Below are 23,360 nucleotides of genomic sequence, written 5' to 3' on the forward strand. Positions count from 1 at the left end.
GAATGCAACATGTTATGCAATTTCTACAACAGTTTTGGTCAAATATAAGATGCCTTAAAATTTTATTTAGCAGTATTGTGAGTGAATATATCAATGAAAATGATCAATTTTTGAAAATATAATTGGACAGATAAAAAAATCGACTCACCAAGCAGCAGCAGATGAAAACACATATAAAGGTAATCAGCTAAGAGCTGGGGTGGATTAGGGATGGACAACAATACTGCATAGGTTCAGTTTGTGGCGGAATACAACTGTAGGAGGATAGTGGGTGGGATACTCGTCATTTCAAAGCATGACTAGAGGTAGTCAAAACCCTGTCAATTCAACCAAATGCCCCCACAGCTTTCACATCAGAGCATCCCTGACACGTCTTTGCTATTCCGGTCTCAAACATTTTCCATTTTTAAGAACTAACTATGATTGGCATGATAACATTGTATCAATGCATGGGGCCAAGAGCAGGACAATAATATTGCCCAATAAGCAACAGTTAGAAATTAGCCTTCAGGGTGAGCACATCAGCAGTCAACGAAATGGGACTCGCCTGTACTGTGATTGAGCTGGTTGCCTTGCTAAACAAAAGCAGAAATTAAGCAGAACATGTAAACAAGTTTGAAAAGCTTCCAGTGAATATTTCAGTGAACAAGGGGCTCATTCAAAGCAGTACAAATTCATAAATCACAACAACCAATAACAAATTAAACAAGTAAATTGTATAATTTATGTGTACATATACTGTCTTCTAAGTATTTTTCTGCTGTAACAATTGTTTCAAATAAAATAAAACAGTTAATCCTTGATTACTTATTGTAAGATTACATGAACTTATGTTTGAGCTGTAACAACTGTTGCAAGAAAAATAAACATGTGTGCTCACTGGACAACTGATCTGATCATATTTGTAATTCTTAGAACTGCTACAAATAATATAAACATTTCTGCTTACTGCCATGACAGCATGATCTTCAGTATCCTCAGTTATTGCGGACAATGGGTTATTTGGTGTTTTAGCAGAGCTGCAGTATATTGCACAATACCATCCTCCACATGAGGGGCTTCAACAAGTGATGCAACACATTTCTTTTCTCGGCCAATTTCGGTTGAAAAAATGTGGAATTTGTCATAGGATGTACTGGACTGTTCCTACTTCAGCCTCTATAGTTTCATGAAGTTCAGATAGGTAGCAGCACTATACATAGCATTCAAAATGGTGTCTGTAATGGAGGTGAGTTCCAATCAGGGACATTACTGATAAGTGCTTGCAGAATGTCTACGGAGACCTGACAGTGAACAAAGGTACAGTGATCATTGGGCAAGGCAACCTGTCACCATCGCAACAATGTACTGCACACCTCTCTGATCTCCTGCTTGCTGGTCGGCCACACACAGCTGTGACGCCTGCAATGTTGAAACATGCAGACACACCCTTTCGATGTGATCAATGAATCACAATAAAACACCTCACTACTCAACCCGATGTTTCGGATGGTAGTGCTGACACACTCATCCACCAATTGGGGTACTCAAAGGTGGGTGCCTGCTGGGTTCCTCACCAAGTAACAGATGATGGGCAATGAAGGACTAGCTGTGCAGAATTGCTTATGCTTTATGAGGCTGATTGTGGCAAGCGTGATGAAACATGGGTTCATCACTTTGAACCGGAAACAAAACAGTAATTGATAGAGAGGCGCCACACTGCCTCTCCTCAAAAAGAAAATTCAAAGCTGCCCTCTCATCTGGTAAAGTCATGGCAACTGTCTCCTGGGACTCTGAAGGGGTTGTTACGTTTGATATCCTCCCTCATTGCGCAATGATCAACTCTTAAGTGTATTGTGCTACACCAGAAAACTGAAGATACAACCTCAGCATGTCTGGCACCTTAAAAATGCATGAACCTCTCCATGACAATCCAAGGCCTTGCACAAGTCTGTGTAGCTGAGATGAGCTCACTTCATTGGACTGTTCTTCCTCGTTCACCCTACAGCCCGGATCTTGCACCTTCCGACTTTCATCTGTATGGCTCAATGAAGAGTGCACTCCACGGGAAACAGCACATGGATTATGAGGTTATTGGTGCAACATGACATTGGCTCTGATGTCAAGTAGTAGAGTAGTACTATGGGGGCATAGAGGCCCTCCAAGTAAGATGGCATAAGGTCACTGGATTAAACGGAGTTTATGTTGGAAAACAGAGTTTTGTAGCCAAAAGAATGGGAAATAATTTGGTGTATTGGTATCCTAAATAAAACCAACTTGCTTTTTGAAAAAAAAAATGTGTTTCATAACTTATTCAATACCCAATATTTTTAAAACTCAGCAGTTTTCTTCAACATATTGTGCAAATCTGTCAATATCGATCTCAATATTATTGTGCTATACTTAGTATGCAAAATAAATATTGAGCACTGGAGAGTTCCTTAAGCATAAATGTCTCTCTCTAACTTCACTTATAGACTGAAACTTCCCAACAGGATCATTATATGGCATATATATCAGCGGGAAATTAATTACAGCTACTGTATTTCGTGGTCTTGTTAACTTTTTAGAGTAACTATGTTTCGTATAATCAGAACAAAAAATGATCATCACTCGTACTAATCAAACTGCCCATGTGAAAATATTTCTTAACACCATAAAGAGATTATTAATCTAGTTATTAAACAGTCTTATTTGTTTATACATAGTTACTTTACAAATGATATCATGAACATATAAAAAATACTGGAGACAGACAAAATATGAAGGCTTTCACGACCGGATGACATATCTTCTGGTAAACCTTCCGGGATGTAAGGTCGTGGTCCATGAAACTCTTCAGCTCCTAACGTTTCGTCCAGAGCTGCGCTGGACATCTTCACCGCCCCCCTCCAAAAAAAAATTATATCAAGAAAGAACCTATTAACCAATCCAATTTAAAAGTACAGAGTGCTAAAGTTCTCTCTTTAAGTTGCTTAAACAATAGTAGTCTCTGGGAATGTTACCACTCAGTAGCACCTCTTAAAATTCGTTTATTAACCTTTCCAGAGAAGAATTTCTATATCTTTTATAGAGCCTACTTGACTCACCGGAGGAGAAACACCCCTCTGAAGATGTCCAGCGCAGCTCTGGACGAAACGTTAGGAGCTGAAGAGTTTCATGGACCACGACCTTACATCCCGGAAGGTTTACCAGAAAACAGACAAAATGTCCTGTGATGGCTAAACAATGAAAATTACCTTCTGAATCATGCGTATTGTGAGTGTGTGAGCTTCCATGTGATGCACTGGTATGAATGGCTTAGCAAATTTTCTGCATAACTCCTTTCCATAATTCATTCCAACTACCAGTGAAAGTGGAAGTCCTGGAAAGGGTTAGAAAGAATTTGAATATCTGGATATAATAACAGAATTGTTCAGTCAACTTCACGTAAGTTTGAAGAACTATATGAAAAAGGTAATTACAACATCAAAATTAATAGCTCATTTCTAAAAACCATTAGTTGTACCAAGATAGACAAAAATGGGCTAATACCTATGGAACAATCTCACATGGCACAGAAATCTGATTTCCCTCTCCCATCCCCCCCGCCCCCCTCCAAAAAAAAATTATATCAAGAAAGAACCTATTAACCAATCCAATTTAAAAGTACAGAGTGCTAAAGTTCTCTCTTTAAGTTGCTTAAACAATAGTAGTCTCTGGGAATGTTACCACTCAGTAGCACCTCTTAAAATTCGTTTATTAACCTTTCCAGAGAAGAATTTCTATATCTTTTATAGAGCCTACTTTGCCACATTTTTTCTATACGAGAGATCTTAAGTAAGCATAAGCACAAATAAATGCAACAACAGTATGGCCAAGTAAAGTGAATTGTGGCTGACTATGAGAACAGTAGAGAGGAGAGAGAGAGAGAGAGAGAGAGAGAGAGAGAGAGAGAGAGACATTTAATTTCTGTAATGTTTCTCACCTTGCTTTGTGCATGTGCAAAGTTAGCACCATTAAGCAGAGCTGAAAATATGAGCCTGCGGTAACACACACAGTGTAGTTATCCAGCCTATAGTACACACAAAATGATACTGTTTTCATTGCAGTTGAGGTAGGAATTATTTTAAAAATTAATTGATCAGTTAAATTAATTAATCAGATAAATAAATTACACAAATTAAATCAATTGTGACATACTACAAAGGAAAATCTAACTCTGTAGTCAACATGGAGATCCCTTCGAGATTCTCTTTACTCCTCTTAAAGACCTACGTCAAAACAAGTCCCCAGGAGTAAACAACATTCCATTAGAACTGCTGATAGTCTTGGGAGATCCAGCCGTGCTACAACTCTTCCATCAGGTGAAATACCCTCAGACTTCAAGAAGAATATAATAATTCAAATCCCAAAGGAAGCAAGTGTTGACAAGTGTGAAAATTACTGAACTATTAGTTTAATAAGTGTCACAGTTGCAAACTACTAACATGAATTCTTTACAGACGAATGGAAAAACTAGTAGAAGTCGACCCCGAGGAAGATCAGTTTGGACCGTAGAAATGTTGGAACATACAAGACAATACAGACCCTACAACTTATCTTAGAACATAGGTTAAGGAAAGGCAAACCTACATTTCTAGCACTGTACACTTAGAGAAAGCTTTTGACATTGTTGACTGGAATACTGTCTTTCAAATTCTGAAGGTCGCAGGGGTAAAATACAGGGAATGAAAGGCTATTTACAGTTTGTGAGGAAACCAGATGGCAATTATAAGAGCCAAGGGGCATGAAGGGTTATTCAATCTGTATATTGAGCAAGCAGTAACGGAAACAAAAGAAAAATTTGGAGTGGGAATTAAAATCCATGGAGAAGAAATAAAAACTTTGATGTTCGCGGATAACAGTGTAATTCTGTCCGAGACAGCAAAGGACCTGGAAGAGTAGTTGAAAAGAATGGACATTGTCTTGAAAGGAGGACATAAATGAACACCAACAAGAGCAAAATGAGGATAATGGAATGCAGTGTAATTTGAATCAGGTGACACTGAGGGAATTAGACTAGAAAATGGGACACTTAAAGTAGTAGATGAGTTTTGCTATTTGGGAAGCAAAATAACTGATGATGGTCAAAGTAGAGAGGATATAAAATGTAGACTGGCTACGGCAAGGAAAACAATTCTGAAGAAGAGGAATTTGTTAACATCAAGTATACATTTAAGTGTCACGAAGTTGTTTCTGAAAGTATTTGTATGGAGTGTAATGTGGTGCTACACAAGAATGCTGAAGATTAGATGGGTAGATCATGTAACTAAAGAGGAGGTATTGAATAGCATTGGGGAGATGAGGAATTTGTGGGACAGCTTGACTAGAAGAAGGGATCGGTTGGTAGGACACATTCTGAGGCATCAAGGGACCACCAATTTAGTATTGGAGGGAAGTGTTGAGGGTAAAAATCGTAGAGGGAGACCAAGAGATGAATACACTAAGCAGATTCAGAAGGCTGTAGGTTGCAGCAGGCACTCTGAGATGAAGAGGTTTGCACAGGGTAGAGTAGCATGGAGAGCTCCATCAAACCAGTCTCTGGACTGAAGACCACAACAATTACTAGTCATAAGATCATCAAAATATGAGAAATAGTGGTTTAATGTTTTGGAAAACAATACGGTGGAACTTAGTTTGCTGCTTATAGTAACAATGCAATCTTTCCACTGTAAACACTATCTACGGTTATACTTAATAATTGTGTGTTTTGAACTATATTTATATCCAGTACTTGTAACTGTAAAGATTCCTCTATTTTTCTTCTGTTGTTATTCCTGAACAATATTACTTTAGTTTTCTTATTACTGAAAATTTGTCTATTGGTTTCAGCCTCCTGATGGTAGTCTAAAGTGCCACTTTGTTTTTTTGTTATGATATTGTGCAAAATTGTGTCAGTGGTTATTCTAGTGAAATCATTTCACTTTCAGTGTTTACAGGAAAATGTTCATATATAACAGGAACAACAGAGGTCCTAATGTGCTAACCTGTGGTACACTGTGACTTATTTGTTGAAATCATAATAAATATTTTTTTGTTTGGACTGTATTTCTACTGCTTGTTTTCTGTTTTACTGGTATGATTTAATGATAGTGAGAGCTGTTTCTCTAATCCCACAGTGGTCAAGTTTTCTTATTAAAATGTTATAGTCAACCAGAATGAATGCTTTAGATAAGTCACAAAATATACCAAAAACATTTTGGCCTTGGTCTGATTCCACTGAGAATATATTTATAGATTCAAATGCAGCTGAAACTGTTGATTTTCCTTTCTGGAACCCAAGCTGTCTGGTGTTTGTGATGCCATTTCTTTCAAACTATGAATTAAATCTAATGTAAATTATTTTTTCAATAACTTTTGAGAAAGTAGCTAGAACACTAACTGGTCTGTAATTGTCAGAGCACATTGGATCTCCTTTTTTGTACAGTAGCATGATTCTAGCTATTTTCATTCAATGTGCAAAACTACCTTCCTTCAGTCGTGAATTAACTAACCTCTGCATCTATTATTGATCAAATCTTGATAAATACGCGCAAATATGCTTATAACATACAAGTTGTAAACACGAGTTTTAGTGGCCACAATGCTCAAATTCTTGCAATGAATATTTCAGGAGACTCAATTCCCAATAGAATGTGACACACTGTAAGGAATTTCAGTAAAAATGTGGAATACATTTGTTCTCTCCTAAAGGGTGAAAGTTGGAAAGATGTATATGATTGTAATGATGCCAAGGAGAAATATGATAAGTTCATGGCTACATTCAAACATTTTTGTGAAAAGGCTTTTTCCAAGAAAATAACTATGTTTAACTACTCAAAAACAAGCAAGTGCAGTATCATGTCCCCATTTCATCATCTACATCCTCTTCCATTTCCATAATATTTCCCTCAAGTACTTTGCCCTTGTCAGACCCTTTACAAACTCCTTTCCACCTTTCTGCCTTCCCTTCTCTGCTTAAGACTGATTTTCCAACTGGGCTCTTGATATTAATAAAGGTGGTTGTTCTCCTTTCTCCAAAGGTCTCTTTAGTTTTCCTGTAGGCGGTATCTATCTTACCCCTAGTAATATCTGCTTCTACATCCTTACATTTGTCCTATAGCCATCCTGCTTAGCCATTTTGCACTTCCTGTCGATCTCATATTTGAAACCTTTGTACTCCTTTTTGCCCGCTTCATTTACTGCATTTTTATATTTTCTCCTTTCATTAATTAAATTCAATATATCTTCTGTTACCCAAGGATTTCTAATAGCCCTCGTCTTTTTACCTACTTGACCCTCTGCTGTCTTCACTATTTCATATCTCCAAAGCTACCCATTCTTCTTATACTGCATTTCTTTCCTCTGTTCTTGCCAATCGTTCCTTAATGCTTTCTCTGAAACTCTCTACAACTACTGGTTCTTTCAATTTATCCAGGACCCGTCTCCTTAAATTCCTACCTTTTTGCAGTTTCTTCAATTTTAATCTACAGTTCATAACCAACAAATTGTGGTCTGAGTCCATATCTGGCCCTGGAAATGTCTTACAATATAAAATCTGGTTCCTAAATCTCTGTCTTACCATTATATAATCTATCTGAAACCTTCCAGTGTCTCCAGCCCGCTTCCACATGTACAGCCTTCTTTCATGATTCTTAAACCAAGTGTTAGCTACGATTAAATTATTCTCTGTGCAAAATTCTGCCACATGGTCTCCTCTTTCATTCCTTACCCAAAGTCCATATTCACCTACGACTTTCCCTTCCTTTGCCTTTTCCTATTATCACATTCCAGTCCCCGCAAGACTATTAAATTTTTGTTTCCCTTAACTATCTGAATAATTTCTTTTATTGCATCATATATTTCTTCAATTTCTTCATAATCTGCAGAGCTAATTGGTATATAAACTTGTACCACTGTGGTAGGCATGGGCTTTGTGTCTATCTTGGCTACAATAAAATGTTCACTATGCTTTGTGTATTAGCTTATCCATGTTTGTATTTTTTTGGTTCAGTATTAAACCTACTCCTGCATTACTCCTATTTGATTTTGTATTTATAACTCTGTATTCCCCTGACCAGAAGTCTTGTTCCTCCTGCCACCGAACTTCACTAATTCCTACTATATCTAATTTTAACCTATCCATTTCCCTTTTTACATTTCCTACCTTGCCTGCCCAATTAAGGGATCTGATGTTCAGTGCTCTGATCCATGGAATGCCAGTTTTGTTTCTCCTGATAACGACATCCTCCTGAGTAGTCCCCACATGGAGATCTGAATGGGCGACTATTTTACTTCCAGAATATTTTACCCAAGAGGACGCCATCATCATTTAACCATACAGTAAAGTTGCATGCCCTCGAGAAAAATTACGACTGTAGTTTCCCCTTGCTTTAAACCGTTTGCAGTACCAACATAGCACGGCTGTTTAGATTAATGTTACAAAGGTAGATCAGTAAATCATACAGACTATTGCCCCTGCAACAACTAAAACGGCTGCTGCCCCCCTTCAGCAACCACATGTTTGTCCTGACTCTCAGCAGATACCCCTCCTTTGTGGTTGCACCTACAGTACGGCTATCTGTATCGCTGAGGCATGCATGTCTCCCCACCAACAGCTTGGTCCATGGTTCATGGGGGGTCTTATGGCCTATGGCACAGAAATATGAGGTCAGCTAAAGGATGCAATTAAAATCTTCAAACTGCAAAAAGTGGCAGCTTGATGGCTAGTGCAAGAAGAGCAGTCAGTCAGACAGTTATAACCTGCTATTCAAAAAACTTGTATTCTGACCTTCTGCAATATATGTGTATACAAAATACTACTTTTCACATGGGAAAATAAGAACAAATCCATTAAAAATGAAGACACACATAGTCATGCTACCAGAAACCATAGAAAGTTAAGTGTTCCTCAACATAACACAGCTAAATGTCAAAGAAATACTGCTTATATGGAATAAAATTGCTCCACCATTTACTGCTTCATACTTCCAACATCAGTCTGAAAGAAAAATGTAAACAAAAATAACACTAATCTTTGTAGAAATTCCTTTGTATTGACATATGGGAAGTTCTGATTGAGAATTACAAATTATTTAGGAATAAAGGAGATGACTCACCAAGAGGCAGAAGCACTGCATCATTAATAAGTACACAAACAAAAGGTACAGAGTTTTGCTAATTTTTGGAATGAGATTCCATTTCCAAGCATGTGGGAAACACAAGCACACAAACACACAAGGTAGTAGGAAAAACATGCAACAAACAAACAATCTTGTAGGAAAAAAACACACACAAACACACAAGTTTGTAGGAAAAACAATCCATGCCATCTGGATCCTCCCCACCACCACCAGTTTTTCTGAGGTGTGCAGATTGGAGCTATCCTTACAGCACCCATCCTTCACTCCCATAACCTCCTTGGCCTAAACCTAAAGTAACTCATTGTCCCTCAACCTCCCCACCCAATACTTTGTGATTGAGAGTGAGTGAGTGAGTGAGTGAGCGAGTGCGTGCGTGCGTGCGTGCGTGCGTGTGTGTGTGTGTGTGTGTGTGTGTGTGTGTGTGTGTGTGTGTGTGTGTGTGTGTGTGTGTGTGTGTGCTTCCCTACAAGATAGTCCGCCCCCATTAGCTGGGTGGCCAGCGCAGCAGAATGCCAACCCAAGGGGCCTGGGTTCGATTCCCGGCCGGGGCAGGAGATTTTCTCTGCTCAGGGACTGGGTGTTGTGTTGTCCTCATCTTCATTTCATCCCCATCTTCAACATGCAAGTCGCCCAATCTGGCATTGAATGCAATAAGTACTTCCCCTCAGCGGCCAAACTTCCCCGAATGGGGGGACTCCCGGCCCACAATGCCGTACTCTCATTTCCATTCCTACAGGATAGAAAAAGTAATCTCATGCCAAAAGCTAGCAAAGCTCTATACCTTCTGTTGTGTACCTATCAATGATGCAGCGCTTCTGCCTTTCTGTGGGTTGTCTCCTATATTCCTAAATAATTCGTATTGTCAGTGAATTCGTACTAATTGCAAAAAACTGGAAATAACTAAATGTCTAATAGAATTAAAATGTGCATCAGCAGAATGACAGAAGACTCAAAATGTGTACTTAAGTATGGCATGTTGGTACTGTAATGGATCTGGGAGATGTGTTATTTTTCTACCGGATTTGTCAATACCAAATTGTAAATGTTTTCTTATATTTTTTGTCAGAATTTTTTATTATAATTTGCCTTATTATATGTTAATTTACTTATATTTTTGAGAGTGAAAGCATATTGATTACTATTAGTAAATGTGTCGAAGAATAGCAAAGAGACTGATTACAAGTGGAAGCTTGTGTGTTGTGTAAAATGTTTTTGACACTGGAGTCGTCTTTGACTATAGTCAGTCGGCAGTTAACTCTTGGTGTGTGTTGACGGTAGAACAATGTGCAGGTCGCCATCATAAATAATTTTGAATTATGTTACTATTTTTTTATAAACTTTAAGAGGAAACTACATTCGAAGAAATGGTATTTGAAGCACCAAAAATGAGGCAAACACATTGAACCAGGTCATTTCTGCAGCCGACAAAGATGCATTGTGGAATCATACTTCCACTAGACAACTGAAGCCAAGACCAATATCGCCTTGTAAACATCTAACGGAAAAGGTACTGTCACGAAATATGCCAAATTTAAGTAAATAAAAAATAGTGAGCATATTTCAACTTTGTGTATCAGCCGGGAGACCATATTTCAGTACTGAACTTTATACAGACAGAGTGTACAGTAGAACAAAAATGTGTAATTACGTATGGTGTTACTGTATTTAAAAATGATATACATGTGATAATTAATTATTGTATGTGATTGTTATTTTGTAAAATTGTCAAAGCAAATGTGTACTTGGATCCAATCCTTATATGTATAGCAAAAGCTACTCAATAAAATAAAAAACTACATTTCTCTCACAAACTTTTAAAAAACATTTTCTATATCTGTGAACAGAGGTTTCCATTTTGTGAATGGCACTTTCATCATAAACCACATCTCACATTACTACCAATACCACAGTTAGCTAAATTAACAACCTCTTAAAAAATTATTTACTTTCACCACCACCATTACATCATCAGGTAATGCCTTTCAATTGAATGAACAGTCCTTAACACAGCAATGACAACTCATTTACCAGACACTGCAATACACAATTGCTTATTAAAGCTTTATTTGTAAGATGTGTAAGTCATTGAAGACACACGGGCGTAAGAACAAGTTGCTGGTGGTTTTGTTATTGGATTTCTCTACTGTCACTTGAAAATACTACACAAAGTAAAGAAAAGGTGGACATTAGCAATTTAAGTATCCTCAAAGGAGCATTCAGTGTCTCTGCACATAAGTCTCTAAATATTTTTATCAAACCTAAATGAAACTGTTGAGATTTTAAATATATTCTGTGAAAGGGTTGGGTGACTAAAAGTGAAATTCCAGTGTTACAGTACTACAAGCGAGGGATGTTTCATCCAGTGTTCATTAATGTTAGTGGGCTTGAAATTTACTTTGTTCTGACACATATGATGACTCTTTATCTACTTTTACCACTTCTATAATAGCGGGTAACAGCTATTGTTGACAGCAAAGCAATGCCAACAGTGACAGTTCAGGTATGTCACAAACAGAAGATGAAGAGAAAGTACATGAGGATATTGAATGAGTAATACAGTACATAATGTGAGATGAAAATCTAATAGTCATGGGGGGATTGGAATGTGGTTGTAGGGGAAGGAGTAGAAGAAAGGGTTACAGGAGAATATGGGCTTCGTAGTAGGACTGAGAGAGGAGAAAGACTAATTTAGTTCTGCGAAAAATTTCAGCTAGTAATAGAGAATACTCTGGTCAAGAATCACAATAGAAGGAGATATATTTGGAAAAGGGTGGGAGATATGGGAAGATTCCAGCTTACGTCATGGTCAGACAGAGATTCTGCAATCATCTATCAGATTATAAGGAGTACCCAAGAGCAGATATAGAGTTAGATCACAATTTAGTAATGATGAAGAGTAGTGTGAAGTTTAAAAGACTAGTCGTGGAAATTAATGCGCTAAAAAATTGTATATGGAAGTACTAAGTAACAAAGAGTTGACGTTCTCTGAGGTTCTAGTCACTGCAGTAACAGATGGGTCAGCAGGCAGTTCAGTTGAAGAGGAATGAAAAGCTTTAAAATGGCAATCACAGAAGTTGGAAAGAAAAACCTATGTACAAGGAAGGTAACTGAGAAGGAATACGTCCGTTGATTGATGAAAGAAGGAAGTACAAAAATATACAGGGAAATTCAGGAATACAAAAATACAAGTCACTTACAAAAAAAAGGGGACTGACTCAGCGTGCAGAACAGTGAGTACAATTTTTTGTGAAATTAAAAGCAAGGCCAGTAACATTAAGAGTGCAATGGGAATTCCACTGTTAAATGCTGAGTAGAGAGCAGACAGGTGGAAAGAATACACTGAAGGACTCTATGTGGGGGAAGATTTGGCCGACGACATGGTAGAAGATGAACCAAGAGTTGATGGAAAATAGATAAGTGATCCATTATCAGAATCAAAATTTAAAAGAGTTTTGGACAACTTAAGAGGAAGTAAGCCAGAAGAGATGGATAACATCCCACTGGACTTTCTAAAATCACTGGGGAAGTGGCAACAAAATGAATATTTAAGTTGGTGTGTAGAATGTATGAGACTTGTAATATATCTACATCTACATCCATACTCCGCAAGCCACCTGATGGTGTGTGGCGGAGGGTACCTTGAGTACCTGTATCGGTTCTCCCTTCTATTCCAGTCTCATATTGTTCGTGGAAAGAAAGATTGTTGGTATGCCTCTATCTGGGCTCTAATCTCTCTGATTTTATCCTCATGGTCTCTTCGCGAGATATACATAGGAGGGAGCAATATACTGCTTCACTCCTCGGTGAAGGTATGTTCTCGAAACTTCAACAAAAGCCTGAACCAAGCTACTGAGCGTCTCACCTGCAAAGTCTTCCACTGGAGTTTATCTATCATCTCCGTAACACTTTTACGATTATTAAATGATCCTGTAACGAAGTGCGCTGCTCTCCGTAGGATCTTCTCTCTCTCTTCTATCAACCCCATCTGGTACGGATCCCACACTGGTGAGCAATATTCAAGCAACAAGTGTACTGTAACCTACTTCCTTTGTTTTCGGATTGCATTTCCTTAGGATTCTTTCAATGAATCTGTCTGGCATCTGCTTTACCGATGATCAACTTTATATGATCATTACATTTTTAATCACTCCTAATGCCTACTCCGAGATAATTTATGGAATTAACTGCTTCCAGTCGCTGACCTGCTATACTGTAGCTAAATGATAAAGGATCTTTCTTTCTATGTATTCACAGCACATTACACTTGTCTACATTGAGATTCAGTTGCCATTCCCTGCACCATGCATCAATTCATTGCAGATCCTCCTGCATTTCAGAACAATTTTCCATTGTCACAATCTCTCGATATACCACAGCATCATCCGCAAAAAGCCTCAATGAACTTCCAATGTTATCCACAAGGTCATTTATGTATATTGTGAATAACATCAGACTTTCAGAGAAATGTCATCCACATAATTATAAAGGTAGCACGAGCTGAAAAGTGCAATAATTATCGCCCAATCAGCTTAACAGATCATGCTTCCAAGTTGTTGACAACAATAATACACTTAAGACTGGAAAAGGTAACTGAAGATCATTTAGATGACAATCAGCATGACTTTAGGAAAGCAAAGGCACCAGAGATGCAGTTTTGAAATTGCAGTTGCTAATGGAAGCAGACTTAAGAAAAATCATGACATGTTCATAGGATTTGTCAACCTGGAAAAAGCATTCAACAACATCAAATGATGCAAGATGTTCGAAAAATAGAGGTAAGGGAAAGATGCATAAAACATGTACCACAACCAAGAGGAACAATAAGACTGGAAGACCACGAATGAAATGTTCAGATTAAAAAGGGTGCCAGGCATGGGTGTATCCTTTTGATACTGCTGTTCAATCAATACATTGAAGTAGAATGATACAACTAAAAGAATGGTTCAGGAGTGCGACAAAAATTCAAAGTGAAGGGTACCAATGATAAAAAATCATTGATGACATTGCCATCATCAATGAAAGTGAAGAATATTGCAAGACCTGTTGAATGGAACAAACAGTCTAATAAGTACGGAATATGGACTGACAGTAAAGTGAAGAAAGACAAAAGTAATGATAAGTAGCAGAAGTAAGTACAGTAAGATACTTAGCATCAGAATCGGGGATCATGAGGTAGACAAAGTTAAGGAATTCTGCTACCTAGGTGGCAAAATAACCCACAACAGATGAAGCAAGGAGGACATAAAAAGCAGACTAGCACTGGCAAAAAGGGCATTTCTACTAGTATCAAACATAGGACTTAATTTGAGGAATACGTACGTCTGGAGCACAGCATTGTATGGTAGGGAATCATGGACTCTGGTAAAACTGGAACTGGAAAGAATCAAAGCATTTGAGGTGTGGTGCTATGGGAGAATGTTGAAAATAAGGTGGACTGTTAAGGTAACGAATGACAAGATTCTCTGCAGAATCGGTGAGGAAAAGAATATGTGGAAAACACTGACAAGAAGAAGGGATAGGAAAATATGACATCTGTTAAGACATCAGTGAACAACTCCCATGGTATTAGAGGGAGCTGTAGAGGGTAAAAACTATAGAAGGAGACAGAGGTTGGAATACATCCAGCAAATAATTAAGGGTGTAGGTTGCAACTGCTAATCTGAGGTGAAAAGGTTGGCACAAGAAATAAATTCATGGCAGACTGTATCAAACCAGTCAGACAACTGATGACTCAAAAATCTTGGTTTAAGAATCATATAAGAAGGTTGTATATGTGGAAGAGACATCGGGAGAGTTCAGATTTATTATATAATTGGTGACAGAGGTTCTGGAACCAGATTTTGAACCGCGAGACATTTCCAGGGCCAGATGTGGACTCTGGTAACAGTTCATTGGTTATGAACTGAAGAAATTGCAAAGAGGTAGGAAAATCAGGAGATGGGACCTGAAGAGTTGAAAGAACCAGAAGCTGTTGAGAGTTTCACAGGGAGCATTAGGCAACAACTGACTAGAACAGGGGGAAGAAATAAAGTAGTAGATAAATGGATACCTTTACGGCGTGAAATAGTGAATGCAGCAGAGGTTCAAATAGTAAGGCCTTGTAAAAATCCTTGGATATCACAGAAGACTCTAAATTTAACTGATGAAAGGAGAAAATATAAAAATGCAACAAATGAAACAGGAAAAAGGGAATGAAAATGACTAAAAAATTAGAGTGACAGGAAAATCAAAATTGCTAACCAGGAATGGCTAGACGACAAATGTAAGGATGTAGATGCATATATAACTAGGGGAAAGATGAATAATGCCTATAGGAAAATTGAAGAGATATTTGAAGATAAGACAAAACCCCTGTGCAGACAAGCCATTTAACAGGTTGTGCACTCGCCCTCTACTGTGCAAGCAGCAGTGGTTACTGCTAACCGTTGGTAATGTTGCAATTGAGGGCTCGTCTGGGGTTGGACTGTTTCCTTTCCACTTCACAAATATTTCTGGATCGAGTGTCTCACTAAATGCATAGGTCAGTGAACAGTTAGTGTGGGGGCTCACAGCTATACACAGTGCATAACAGTAATGGTATGGCAGTGCAATCATTGTGTATATATGAATATTATTGGAACAATGGGCGGCAGCTTAAGAGACTTTGCACCACGAACCCAGTTCGTGCCGCAATATCTCGTGCGACATGCTTTCAAGAATTTGAGACACCATTGGTTCACGTGAAATTCATAGGTCTGCCGTGTTCATGCTACTACCTGCCCATGTGGCAGATGCAGAGACACCGTTGACCATACCGGGGCTGGTGAGTGTCTCCATTTTTTGTCTCCACGCCATCTCCATGCCTTTCCCCAGCCCACACACAAACACACACGGCAGCCAAGCTATGCCATGGCCTGAGTCTCTGCACCATGCCAGCACCCGTTCAACACGTCACAGTAACAGTCGATAGTGCAGCAGACACAAGTTAAGTACAAGCATCAGTTCCATTATATAACTTGTGTTGTTAGTCATCAGGTATGCTGATGAGATGCAGAAACTTTCAAGTGAATGCAGATCAAAGGATATTAGGAGTGATTGTAGGAGCCCTAGTATCCTAAAGGAGTGTGGTTGGGTACCAGGATGTGGACTCACTCAGTTATTGAACGCATTGAATGAGAAATTAGTTGAAAGTTTAGATTCAAAATTGGAAAATGTAGAATCTGAACTAATTTGGAAGTATACAATCTGAAATTGGTGGTTTAAAAACTGAACTTGGAGATAAAATAAATGCAATAAATCAAAAGTTTGAGCTGTTGGAGAGCAGGTTTGTGAAACTTGAAAATAAACTAGAAACTCATGAAAAACTATGGAAGAGGTCATCAAACAAATAGACAAAATAGAAAAGGAGCTGGGAACTAGAGACTGTAGTATCTGAACTTGAGGGGTGAACTGAGGCACAGGAGGAGAAGTGCAAGCAATATGAACTCCAGACAAATGCTGAACTAGAATCAGTAATAAAAATCAGCAATGAAAAGTTAAAAGGGGAAGTGGAAATTATTCAAGGAAAGATAGACAATTTGGAGAAAACCATAAGTAATGTAGCAGCTGGGTGGGCAGGTATGTTGATAGAGTGTCCCATGGCAATTGGTAGTAATATCAAGCCATCCACTGGTGAAAATAGTCACTATGCAGTAGATTTCTTGGTTACATGCAAAGATAGCTTTATAATATGCATGAATGAGGAGCCGAAAGCAAAGTTTGTAAAGAGACGGCTGGAGGGACCAGCTCAGACTTGGGTTAAACAACTTGCTGAGGAATTTGTAGACTACAAGAAATTTGAAGCAATGTTCTTTTATAAATACTGGGGGCATGCCAAGCAATAAAAGTAGCAAAATGTTTTTTTAAATGGGCCAAATTACAGAAGTGGTAGAGAAACTATGAGAGAAGTCTGTGTGAGGAAACTCTGCAAAATAATACATTTAGATAGGCCATTATGGGAACTAACAGAAATAAAACTAAACTCCATATGAACAGGCCCTGGAAGGCCCAATGGTACCGACTGGACGCCGCGTCATCCTCAGCCCACAGGCGTCACTGGATACAGATATGGAGGGGCATGTGGTCAGCACACTGCTCTCCTGGCCATATGTCAGTTTATGAGACCAGAGCCGCTACTTCTCTATCAAGTAGCTAGCTGCTCAGTTTGCCTTACAACGCATGAGTGCACTTCGCTTGCCAAAAGCGCTCAGCAAACATTAACAGAAATATCAACATTAAAAAGAAGGCTGCCAGAAAACTTGCAATGGGATCTAATACACAGCCCTACTGATTCAGTGGAAGAGTTTTTGAATTTTGTTGAGGACACAGACAGAGCACTGTGTTATAAACCAAAATTGGTAGAACACAAGGAAAGTAGCAGAAATCAGAATAAGAGCAACAATTATGGAAATAACTTCAATGACAATGTGAACCGGTGGCCAAGTACTAGGAATGAGCAGAGTGACAATGACTGGGACTGGATAAACAGGCGGGAGAGAGAAGAAAGATACCTTGAACTATACACCTGGAAGAAATGAAAATAAACACAGGCAAAGGGGACCACAAGGAGCAGAATTTCAAATGAGGTGAATGGAAAACTAGACAGAGCCTCACTTAAGGCCCGCAGGGGGGCTAGAGCCTATACTGTAAATAGGACCAGAGAAGCATATAATAAACATAATGAGAGGGAAAGTAGGGAGTTGGCCATATGCCGTATGGATGCAGTGCAAGGTAATACAGATAGGTTAGGATCTTTTATGAAACTGAATAGGAAAATAAATTTAAAAAGGGGAGAGGTATCAGTGATGTGAGTGATAGTGAACTGTATTACATAAGGCAGTTACTTGATAGAGACGAGATGGTGGAGCATAGAGAGTATGAGAATAGCATTGGTTTGTCCACACTGGAAGATACGTGGGACTGGAAATTGGAGATGAGCCTGTTAGAAATCTAATAAGTAAAAGTACTACTGACAGTGTTGGTGGAGTAGATTCCAATAGTTCTTTGAATACTGTTAATGAGTTTATCACAAAAGGGGCAGATGATGTATATGGCAATGGTCTAGTAAGTGTGAAAGATGTAAATGTGCTGGCACCGAAGGTAGTACAAGGTGATATCAGTTGCATTAATAATTAACTGGAGGAGGAGAGAGGTGGTGAGGCAGATATTAGGTGTGATAAGATCTACTTAGTAAATGACGTGAAAACATTTGTATACAGGGAAGATGGAAGTCATGTGGTTCTAAGTAGGGATCTTAACAATGAATGGAAGGGGAAGGAGGAGCATGAGTATAATATAAGCGATTGGTTGGATTGTTTTGGGGAAGGAGACTAGACAGTGAGGTCATTGGTCTCATCGAATTAGGGAAGGATGAGGAGGTAAGTCGGCCATGCCCTTTCAAAGGAACCATCGCGGCATTGGCCTGGAGCGATTTAGGGAAATCATGGAAAACCTAAATCAGGATGGCCGGACGCAGGATTGAACCGTCGTCCTCCCGAATGCGAGTCCAGTGTCTAACCACTGCACCACCTTGCTCGATAAGTGATTGGTGTCATATGCAAAGGTTCATCAGAAGATGGTGCCAGGGGAATAGAAGGAGTTGAAATGAAAAGTGGCTAGAAAGGTATAGGAATTGGATGATGAGAATACAAGTGAAATATTTAATGACTTATTTAAAGGCGAAATGGAGATTGAATATGGGAACAGGTGTTGGGATGTATTTATGATGGATAAAGAGAACAGGGAGGAAATTGAGGCTGATTTGATGAAGGAAACTGAGTTAAAAGTAAAAAAGGTGCAGAAGGTGCAACCTGGTGTTAAGGTAATTGTGGGGAATGTTGAAACTGAAGCACTGCGGGATACTGGCTCAAATATATCAACTGTGTCTGAATCCTTTTGGCAATGAATAAGAAGTACGGCTCTAGTAGAGCTAACTGTAAGTGGATAAAGATCAAGACTGCAACTGGAGCATGCTGTAAGCCCATCAGAAAGGAAAATTATTGTTTTAGTGTGTGTTGTTTTATTTCAGGATTGTCAATCAACATTCTCGACATGGATTTTCTGTATAAATATAAGTATAATATTGAGGTGTAGGACAGCATTTTGGATTTTAATGCTGGTGGGTACAGAAAAATAATGAAGTTTCAAGATGAAATATAGGGAGTTAAAGTGATGACACATTTGCAGAAGGAAAATGAAAGCATAACTCACCAGAAGAGAGAAGGCTTCAACTGGACGAACTTTTGCATAAATATCAGAGAATGTTTACAGATAATCCAGGAGAAGTAGTGAATTTTGAGTATTCACTGAAGATGACATCTCATAGTATCATTACGGTAAGCCTTTCCTTACTGCAGTTAGGGACAAAGCGGCAGTAAGAGAGAGGATTCAAAAAATGTTGGAATGGAAAGTATTATGACAGGGAAAGAATGAATACAGTAATCTAGTTGCAGTGGTAGGAAGAAGGGTGGAAGTGTACAGATAATGTCAGATGCAAGGAGATTAAATAAAATGTTAGAGAAAAAGACCAACCACAAAATATGAATGATCTGTTGCTAAAATTCAATAACATAATGGTAATGTCAAGTGTGGATCTGAGCTATGAGTTCTGGCACGTGCCACTTGCCAAAGAAAGCAGAAAATATACAGCTTTTCTGGTTCCTGTTTCGGGTCCTTCCATTTGTTCTGTCCATATCAGCTGCTGATTTTACTAAGCATTAAATCATATATTTGGAAGTGAATTGATTATAAGGCATACAGTGTATGTGGATGATATACTGACCACTAGCAGTACATGTCACGAACACTGTCTGTTGTTAGAAGTGGTGATGAGAGCATTACAGAATGGGGGAATGACACTCAAACTTAGTAAATGTGAATTTATGCAGGCAGAATTAACTTTTCTGGGCCATCAGTAAACAGCTGAAGGATTACTGCCTAACAAGGACAGGACTAAAGCCACTGTGGAGTGTACGAGGCCCAAGAACAAAAAACAGTTAAAATTTTTCATGGGGCTGTGTAATTTCATTGGGAACTATAATATGAACACTCCAAATCTGTGTAAAGTATCAAAGAAAAATGTTTCGTAGAACTGGATACTTGACTGTGATGAGGAGTTTGCTGCAATAAAGAAAAGCCGTTGTAATAGCAAAATATTATATTACCCAGACATGTCGCTCCCTTTCACATTGCCTATGACAGCTCAGACTTTGGTGTGGAATCTGTGCTATTTCACAACAAGATGGGGCAGTGGCACAGAGGACAATAGCATTCGCTCTCTGGATATTTTTAAAACCTGAACACATGTATGGGATCTTGAAAAAGGAATTCTTGGCTTTGGTGTTCGGGTTTCAGAAATTTAGGATCTATTTGGAGGGCAACTCCAAAACAGGAGCCAAAGCCTGAAATTCACTAAGTGAATTTAGGATGTAAAGGGTATGAGACAATGGGAAGATATTACAAGTTTTGTAGGGGAGTTTTATTTAGGTGTAAAAAGCAAGATAAGGAAAATTGAAAGTTGTTTTTCCCTGATGAGCAGGTTGATACGTTGATAGACTATATCCATCACAGTCATGGACATTACAGAGCCCAGAACTGTACAGAAATTATACAGGAGTTTATATATTTCAATAATATGGCAAAAAGAGTCAGAAGGCAGTTGGCTAGCTGTGAAAGATGTCAGCATGTGAAACATAATGCTGTGGCAGTACAGGATGAAATGCAAGACCTCTTGCCCAGTAAAACAGGAGAGCTGCTTGCTATCAACTTTTTCGGCCCACTGCCCACAGGTTGAGGTGGTGTACAATACGTGTTGGTATTTGTGGATGTATTCTCAAAATATGTAAATCTTTATCTGCTAAAAAGAGACACAAGTAAAAATATCATCAATAAGTTATAGAAGGACTATATACTACAAATAAAATCACCAGAGAAAATTCTTTCAGATAATGGAGCACAATTTGTTTTAGGGATGTTTGATAAATTCATAGAGAGAGTGGGTGCAACACATACGAGGATCTCACTTTACAACTTGACAAGTGATCCTGCCGTGGGGTACATGTGAGAACTAGGTAGACTATGAAGAACATACTGAAGCAAAAGGCACAGTGGTTGTGCTGGATTTGGCTTGGCTGACAAGGAGTAGAATGCACTAGTGGCTGCACTTTAATGCAAGAGATATGGTCTGCTGATGCACAGATGGATCTAGGACTCAAGGGGGAGGTCCTTGCTACGGCAGCAAGTGGAAGACAGAAGTGAGGGCATAACAAGTGAAGTGATATGTAATGACACAGAGGACTGAAGATGGGCAATTCCATTTAAACTGATTTGATTGATGCACATACAAACAAATCATTGAAATTTATATATGTGTTTAGAAAGTAAGATCACTTACAGTTTAGATGTATAGTTGCTTACACATCTCTTATTTTGATGATAAAAATTTTGTCATGTGAAGTTCCTACTCAGATTTTGGCACAGTTTATTTGAACTCACATTTGTTCATTACTTATATATACAGTAGTTGTATGGCTGTGGAAGTCTTGGTGCTACTTCATGTAGCCATTACAGAGGTAATGTCTTCATGAAGTGGGGGTATGTAACATAACGGGTGAAACTGTGCATCTAAAATGGAGTCATCCACAAATACGTAAAGCTATTAGCCTTTGCATGGGTAACTCGTACTGATATTTCATTTTCTATGTCCATTTATTAATTATTTTATGTATTAATACTTGTAGAAGGATTTGAATAACTTAATGCAAAATGGAAAAGAAACATTTAAGTAATTGTTTTGATAAGCAATTGCTGTTATGAAACAACAGTCTCAGTCCGGCACACAGTTTTAATCTGCCAGGAAGTTTCAGCGCACACTCCGCTGCAGAGTGAAAATCTCATTCTGAATTGTTGTTATAGTTTGTGCACTATATTAAAATAAAAATAATTGTACTGAGAAAATATAATAGTATATGATAGCATAAGTGTGTACAGAACTGTGTAATGTATCTGGTTTAAGTATTTGTAAATTGTGAAAATTGTTTGTAAACAGATGATAGTCTGGTACATGGATGTTAATTTGACTGGGGCAGTGTGTCACATAACAAAATGCAGGACAGACACACACGGCAGAGATCGTTGTCTTTCCTGTGCTGGGAGCTGTGCAGATAAGGTGGGCTAGAACAGCCTGGGATCACACATGTGTTTCGATTACGAGGCAGGATCAGGCCTACAGGATTTTTCAGAACCTAGTCTTCGGTTTATAAGTTTGTGAGCTGTGAACACAGTGTAATTACAGTGACTGTGATGTAGTGAACTGTTTATTGTCTGCCAATGCTGTGCTAAAACTATTTACAGATTCGATTGGACCATTGCGTGTACGACCATCATTCATAGTTAAGCAAGTTTCTATGAATTACGCTATGATATAAATCTAACTGTGCTAAGCTTACATTAATATCTGTAATTCTTGATTTTGTTGCTCAGTTTACTATTATATATCTGTATTTCACTGACTGACCTCATAGGCCACCTTTATAATCATTTATGTAAGGGCATAAAGCAATGGTGTGCAATGAAACCCCTGTGCAGACAAGTCATTTAACAGGTTTTGTACTCGCTCTCTGCTGCAGTGCTAACCACTTGCAACATTGCAACAGGAAAAGCAACATTACCAAGCAGGAATGGCTAAACAACAAATGTAAGAATGTAGACGAATATAGAACAAGGGAAAAATGGATAATGCCTACGGGAAATCTGAAAAGATATTTGGAGACAAGAAAAACAGCTGTGTGAATATCAAGAGCTCAGTTGAAAAACCAGTACTAACCAAATAAGCTAAAAGGTGGAAGGTGTATACAAAAGAGTTATACAACGAAAATGTACCGGCAGACATTGTTATAGAAAGAGAAGAGGTCATAGATGACAATGTGACAGGAGGTATGATACTGTGTAGGAGAATTTGACAGAGTGCTGAAACACTTAATTAGAACAAGCCCATCCCAGAATGTATGACATTGCCTCAGAGCTATTGACATCCCTGGGAGAGACAGCAATAATAAAACTATTCCACCTGGTATTCAAGATGTATGATATATGTGAAATTCCCTCTGACTTCAAGAAGAAAGGAATAATTCTAATTCCAAAGAAAACAGGTGCTGATTGAACTATCAGTTTAATAAGTCACGTGTGCAAAATACTTAAAGTAATTATTTACAGAAGAATGAA

General features: G+C 38.4%; 1 protein-coding gene across 2 annotated transcripts in view; it reads right to left on the reverse strand.

Moving 5' to 3' along the window:
• The window catches only part of LOC124594979 (probable tRNA N6-adenosine threonylcarbamoyltransferase, mitochondrial), a 99,128-nt gene that overhangs the window by 46,803 nt on the left and 28,965 nt on the right, over positions 1-23,360 (reverse strand). For both annotated transcript variants that reach the window (XM_047133508.1, XM_047133507.1), the window contains exon 3: positions 3,219-3,343. In XM_047133508.1, coding sequence (XP_046989464.1) covers positions 3,219-3,343 — 125 coding nt within the window. The remainder of the gene's footprint in view (positions 1-3,218; positions 3,344-23,360) is intronic.

Source organism: Schistocerca americana, chromosome 2, assembly GCF_021461395.2.
Source record: "Schistocerca americana isolate TAMUIC-IGC-003095 chromosome 2, iqSchAmer2.1, whole genome shotgun sequence".
Lineage (NCBI taxonomy): Eukaryota > Metazoa > Arthropoda > Insecta > Orthoptera > Acrididae > Schistocerca > Schistocerca americana.